This window comes from Sus scrofa, chromosome 14 (genome assembly GCF_054392235.1).
Source record: "Sus scrofa isolate SSC_HxYL_T2T_F1_AM1 chromosome 14, Sscrofa_HxYL_maternal_Yorkshire_Landrace_v2.0, whole genome shotgun sequence".
Taxonomy (NCBI): Eukaryota; Metazoa; Chordata; class Mammalia; order Artiodactyla; family Suidae; genus Sus; species Sus scrofa.
In genome coordinates this window covers 109,512,323-109,519,038 of record NC_139396.1, presented here as the reverse complement: position 1 = coordinate 109,519,038, position 6,716 = coordinate 109,512,323, and the positions used below count along the sequence as shown (strand labels likewise).

Genomic DNA, 6,716 nt, shown 5'->3' with positions numbered 1-6,716 from the left:
TCCTGGGGTCCATGCCACCACACTCAGACCAGCCCTGTCACTGGACAAGACCTGCAGCCACAGTCCCTGCTGTGGTCACTGAGTATTCTGAGTGACGTGACCTGAATACTTTGCCCCTCATGTGTGTCCCCCGCTTCAGGGGACAAATATGGGGTCCAATCACAGTGCCCTCCCCTGGCCACCTCAACCCACCTGAGCTGCCCTTACCTCTGTGGGACACCCCGACCCCAACCCTTCCCCCTGCTTGGGAGCTGGACAGCATCGCTGGCTCCCACAGCCTCCAGGTGGACAAGGGATGGTTTCTACTGAAGGCTTTTTCTGGAGGCAAATTTGGTTTTGCAGAGAGACGGTGATGCCATGATTACTGGCCACGCCCTACATACCACACAGAGCCTGTGCCCCCAACCATCACAGGCTGCCTCAGGTAGCCAGGCAGCCCTCCCCTCAGTCCTCTGACCTCTGCTTTGTCTGCTCCCAAGGAATCAGGGGCTTCTGTCTTTCCCTCTCCAGGAGAGCTCAGAATTCCCTCCCTGCAAGGACTTAGGTTCTCTGTATCGGGGCCTCCAGCTCTGGGCAGAGAGGAGATGCTGACCCTGGCCGCTCCCAGCAGCCTCCAACCCTGGACTCCCCCTGGCCTCACCTTCATAGACCGGGTAGAACCTCTGTCCTCTCCATTTGTGGTTTTGGACCAAAGCCCGAGCTCCTCCCTCTGCAGAGGGTGAGGGGCAGGGATGTCAGCCCTGGCGCTGGACCGGGGGCAGGGCGGTGGGTCACTGCTGGGGGAGCCTGAGGTGGGGGTGGGGAGGGGCTCAGCTGCAAAGCCCCCTGGCCCTAGGCTCTGACCTTCCTGCAGTTTCCTTGAGTGCCTGATAAGGTGAGACTCCTTCTGCTCACAGGGGTTCAGGGGGTCCTGCTTCTGCCCCTCAGATGGTCCCCTGGATCAAGCACAACCAAAGCTGTGCCTCTGACTCCAAGCTCTGCCTTAAAAAATATATATATATTTTGTTTTTTGGGGGCAGCTCCTGTGGCATATGGAAGTTCCCATCCAGGAGCTGCAGCTGCCAGAGTACACCACAGCCCCAGCAAGACTGGATCCTTAACCCTCTGAGCGAGTCCGTGGAGCAAACCAGAATCCTCATGGATGCATTTGGGTTCGTTACCACTGAGTCACAACGGGAACTCTATTGCTTAAAAACTTTTTTTCTTACATGATATTTTATAACTAATATGACTGAATATTTTATTTTACCTTTCATTTTTTTTCCTACTGTTCAGCATGGTGACCCAGTTACTCATAAATGTATACATTCTTTTTCTCACATCATTGTGGTCCATTGCTTAAAATTTTCAGTGTTGTTTTTGAAACAAAAAAAAAAGAAAATCAGTCTCTTCATATATGTCTTAGACAGACACAAGACGCCAAAGTTTATGTTACTAGTGTTAAGCAAAATCAGGAATTGATAAATGCATAGACATTTAAGGAATACTGAGAGGAGAAAAAGAATGTATACATATATGTATATATGGATGACTGGGTTCCTTTGCTGTACAGCAGCAATTGACAAAATAGTATTAATCAACTATAGCACAAATTTAAAAATAAATAAGGAATATGGAGGGTCCCACGCCGAAGGTCGGGGGTTTAGTGACTAACACAGATAGAGTTGCCCTTGATGCAAATGATCCGAAACAGAGATGACAGAGGGGTCATGTAACATGGCGAGTGTCCTTCATGTCACTCACATGTACAATTTCAATGATCAAAATATTCAATTTTATTTCAAGTGAGATCTATATCCTAGAATAAATAATTCGCTATATACAGTGAAGAACCAAATGTGAGAATATGGACTTACGGGGAAGGGAAGGGAGCCTCTAGGGCTGCTGCTGGCACTGGGGCAGCTCGTCCTCTGGCCCTGAAGGCACCACAGGAGCCAGTGCTCATGGCTCTTGCTGACCTGGTCCAGCTCCAGGGATATTAAGGGAGGAGCTGGCGCCAGCCCTGGAGTAGCTGAAAGAACGGGTTCTGCCGTGGTGTCTAGACCTAGACCTGGAGCTGGAGGACATTCCAGGCCACAGCGAGTGCCCAAGCCTGATGGGCTCAGAGCAGGGGTAGTGCCCTTGCTGAGGCTTCAGCTCTGGAGCAGAGGCTGTGGGGGAAATGGGCTGAGGTTGGAGGGGAAGCACTGAGACAGGTTTCTGGGATGATTCAGGCTTTGAAATTGGGAGCAGCTGATGCTGGACCACGTGTGGATCTAGAAGTGGAGGCTGAGAAAGTGGTTTCTTAGCTCTGATCTGAAACGACAGCTAGGACATGAGCAGGCTCTGGCTCTGGCACTGGAGCTGGCATGTCCCCTTGATCTAAGGCTGGAACATGAACGAGAGCTGAGGCTTGAGCTTGCTCTGGCTCTGGCACCGGAGCTGGCATGTCCCCTTCACCTAAAGCTTGAACATGAATAAGCGCTATGGTTTGAATTTGCTGGGGCTGTGGAGCTGCAGCCGGCACGAGAGCTGTAGCTGGCTCTGGGTCTCCAGGTGTTTCTAGAGCTTGCTCTGGAGCTGGTCCTGTAGTTCAAGAAGAGAAAATATCCTCAATAGGACTGCCTTACCGCATGCCTTCCAAAACAGGCAATTCCTCCATGCCAATCAGCGAAGTCTCAGGCCAAGGTGCCACCCCCAGGAAGTCTTCCCAGGCTGCAGTCCAGGGGAAGAGTGATCTGAGCCTCCTCATGGCTCCTGCCCAATTCCAGCCTCAGGAGGCTCTGCTCTGTGAGGCCCAGCCCCGTCCCCTCCCCACTCGCCCATCACCCACCCCGAGGACCCCTCACCGTCACCCTCTGCCTCCATGGGCTCCAGATGCTCCAGCTGTGCCAGGAGAAGGCGGGCACTGTGCTCCAGGGCTGAGCCAGGCATGCTGAGCTCCAGGTAAGCCAAGAGCATCTTCAGGCAGGGAAATTCGGGAGGCTGGTGGAAATCCTCAGGATACTGGTCCAGCCAGGTGCCCAGGATGGAGGTCATGGCCCTGGGGGTGGTCGGGAGGGGGGCAGCAGAGTCAGGGCCCGGCCTTGCCTTCCACCCTGCCCCGTGTGGGACCCGGGCTCCTGGCAGCCCCTCCCATCCCCAGGCCCCACACCTCCCCGCTGTTCTCTGGAGCAGAGAGCCCCTCCCCCTGGGATCCAAAGCCACTCACATTCTGAGCTGGTGCAGGGGCCCGCCGTCCTCCTCAGCGTAGGGGAGGATGCAGCCGTACCTAGAGGAGGCCAGGAAGGTGTCAGCTGGGCTGTACTGAGGACTCACCTGGATGTGATGGCTGGTGTGACAGGGTGACCCCCGGGAGCAGGGAGGCCGCGGAGGGCAGGACCGTGGTCTGCCTGATGCATGAGATGCTGTTTGTTTTGAGAAGTGCCTGTGCCTAGGGGACCGTCCCAGATATTTGCAGAAGGAAGAAGCCCAACCAGCCCCATGACGCAGATCTGAGCAGCCTGGGCCCCACGGCTGGTCTCCAGAGATCCCTGTTCTCACTCCCCCAGGACAGGGAAGCCCCCAGGGAACCCCCCAGCACCTTTCCAATGGGACACAGTTCAGCCCAAGGTCACAGGCACAGTCCCAAATGAGGCAGAGGCTTCCTCAAGGGAAGGAGGAAGATAGAGAGCAGCACAAGCCCAGCCCCTCAGCAGCCTTCCCCCAGGGCCAGCTCCCCAGAAGCACCTGCCATGATGGACCCGCTCAGTCCCTCCATCACCCCAGGGGGCTGGTCCTCTCTTTACCTGGGTGAGCAGAGGGCACACTCAGGCTCAGAGCGGTGTGGTGACCTTCCCACATGTCATAGCTGGGAGGTGGCCCAGTCACCCATGTGCCACAAGGGGTAGGGCACTCACCTTAGGAACAGAAGGTCCAGCACCTGCTGGGTGGTGGCAGAAGCCGTGTAGGTGCCCAGGAAGGTGAGGAGGAAGGAGCGGTCACCGCCCAGCAAGGTGGGCGCCAACTTTGCCACCAGCTTGTCTAGCCGGCCTCCCTGGACACTCCCCACCATGCAGGTCCCACGCCTGCCCACTGGGGTCACATCTTCCCCCTGGGGTGGAACAGAGTAGAGACGTGGGTCAGAGGCAACAATGTGGACACCAGGAGGGCGCAGGCCGGAGCTCAGATCGAATCCCCAGCCTCGGAGACTAGTAGTCAGAGGTGGCCAGAGAGTCCTCAGCAGCATAAAGGTTGTGGCATCCCCAGCAGAACTGGCGGTGGGAGATGATTCAATGTGGGAGGCAGTTTGGAGCACAGTCCTGACGGCTCCACCCTGTAGGCACTGCATCAGCCCTGAGACTCTGATCCACACTCCCATTCTAGAGATGAGAACACAGAGGCTGATCCCAGAGGGAGAGGGCTCAGGACTGTCAGGCCCACGTACACACCTGGGGATGGAGTCAGAACAGGAGAATCCATAGAAAAAACCTGGAGCAGCACTGTGGGTGTACATGATGGAAAACTGATCAGTGTCTCTTTCTGAGATGCCACAAATGTGGGGACAGTGACTTTGCATGTGGACAGGGCAGGGTCTGGGACATGAGGATGGGAGGGAGGGAGATGGGGGTTCAGGTTCCTCTGGGAGCATGACCCCGGGAGGGAGCCCCGGGGAGGAGCAGGGTGGCTCTGGGACCCAGGCCTCCTGGGGTGGAGTCTCCCCATGGCTGGTGCTCACCCTGAGCCTGGCCTGGGCACTGGCAGTTGGGGTGGGGCGGACCGGCCCCTCCTATAGGGAGATGGAGCAGGTGGCTCCAGGGCCTGCCTCCTGTCCCCTCTTTTTTGTTGAGTCCTGGAAACACAGTGCCTGGCAGGCAGGCAGGCATCAGCCTCAGAGCCCTGCCTGCTGTCCTCGCTGCTCTCAGAGCCACCAGACACCCCTCTTCAGACACTTATTCACCACTCTCTGCACAGACCTCCCCCAGGGATGGAGAAAAGCCCAGCCCCTGAGGGCCCGGGATCCACAGGCACGGACAAGACACACCTCAGGCTCCTCCTTCCTGCTGCCAGCCCTGTGCTGGGCTGTGACCATGACAGGTCAGCAGGTTGCCAAGGGCCTGCCCTCCTGCTCCTGCCCAGAGGGGACACCTCCCCTCAGGTCCCCTTCATCCCCCCCACACACAGGGGGATGAGTGTAGGTGGGGGAGGCTCACTGGCCTGCCCCAGGCCACCGGTGGTTACCTTCGGGGACTTCCTCCTAAAGGACCAGTGGCATCGGGGTTGAGGTTTGAACCAGTGGCGACAGAATCTGAAAATCCTCTCCCTCCAGGGTTTCCTGGAGCAGAAGCCCCGGGGAGTCGGGACACAGCAGGAGAACATCTTTCTCCCTCAACTGCCTTCAGCCAAGTGAGCTGGCTGTGGGGCTGGCTCTAGAATGTGGGCGCCTGGTTACGGGGTTCCAATTCTGTTGGGGTCCATTGCCAAGGAAGTGACCTCACTTCCTGGGTCCCCTCAGCGGCATGGTCTCCTCACACAGCCCCCAGCACACAGCCCTCTGGGCTGCTGATCCTCACCCCTGGTTCATGCAGTCCCCATGTCACCCAGTCACACCACACAGCCCTCTGCACAGTGCCCTGGGAGGGGCTGTGTGTGGCTCTGAGAAGACAGACCTGGTTCCAGACTCAACTTCCCCTTCTCACCTGGTCTCCATCCTGGGTGAGTCCCTGTGTCTGGATGCCTGTCTGACCCCCACCTGCACAGTGTGGTGTTTAGAGCAGGTCCTTCTAGCGGTGTCCTCAAGGCACACATGGGATGAGACCCGAGCATGTGGGAGGGGCACGTGTGGGTCACGACTTCACCCCCTTTTCTCTTCCTCTTATTACCTCCACCATGGCTGTTTCTCTTTGATCACACCCCAAGATTTTTATTGAACGTACCTGTGCTAGAGTGTGTGTGTATGAATGTGTGCAAGCCTGTGTGCCTGTGCTCACTCCCTGGGGGTCAGAAGGAAACCGCCCCCTCCCAGGGAGGGAGGGACCAGAGCTTCCTAAGATCATAGGGTTTCTAGTTTCCCAACACACCTGCTGACAGGGTCTCAGCCTTGTTCTAGGGACGCAGACACGTCAGACCAGGTGGCACGGGTCGCAGGAGCAGGAATGACGGATACAGACAGTCTGCTCCCCTGTCCTCACTCACAGCCACAGTGCAGCCTGTGGGGACTGTCCCCTTCACAGGGCACATGGTGCGAGGCTTAGCTTCTCTGGCTGGACACACAGTGGCCCCAGGACAGGTGGCAGATGACAAGCGCCTTCACCAGATGAGCCTTGACAAGCTCAGTGCTGCTGCCTTCATGCTCATTCCCTTAAAAACCAAGACCAAGGTGGCTGGACTCCTTATCCAGGGCCAACTCCAGTAGAAACAGTGTCAAAGGAGCAAAAAGGGAATTTTTCATCAGATCAGTGAGAACATCCTGAGCCTGGCCTGAAATACCCCGGTTGGTTGGTTAAGGATCTGGCTCTGTCACTGCAGTGGCTAGGGTTGCTTCTGGGACCTGGGTTTGATCCCTGGCCCAGGAACTTCACATGCTAAATTTGAGAAAAAAAAAAGAAAGAAAGAAAGGAATAAAAACACCTTGGTAAGCAATTTCTCCAGGGACTCCTTTAGGAAAATGGATCAGAACTGATCACTCATTAGTGTCCAATTTTATTTTATTGAATTATAATTGATTTATTAAGTTGTGTTAGTTTTAGGTGTAGAGC

General features: G+C 56.1%; 1 protein-coding gene across 1 annotated transcript; it reads right to left on the bottom strand.

The window, feature by feature from the left end:
- Positions 1-1,756: 1,756 nt before the first annotated feature.
- Positions 1,757-5,366, bottom strand: LOC146396925 (ral guanine nucleotide dissociation stimulator-like). The gene is made up of 5 exons (XM_084993356.1): positions 5,200-5,366; positions 3,879-4,072; positions 3,191-3,250; positions 2,829-3,022; positions 1,757-2,565 (listed from the first exon to the last, which is right to left on the bottom strand). Exons 1-5 carry the CDS (start codon positions 5,335-5,337, stop codon positions 2,285-2,287), a joined length of 867 nt encoding a protein of 288 aa, XP_084849482.1. The 5' UTR covers positions 5,338-5,366; the 3' UTR covers positions 1,757-2,284.
- Positions 5,367-6,716: the final 1,350 nt, after the last annotated feature.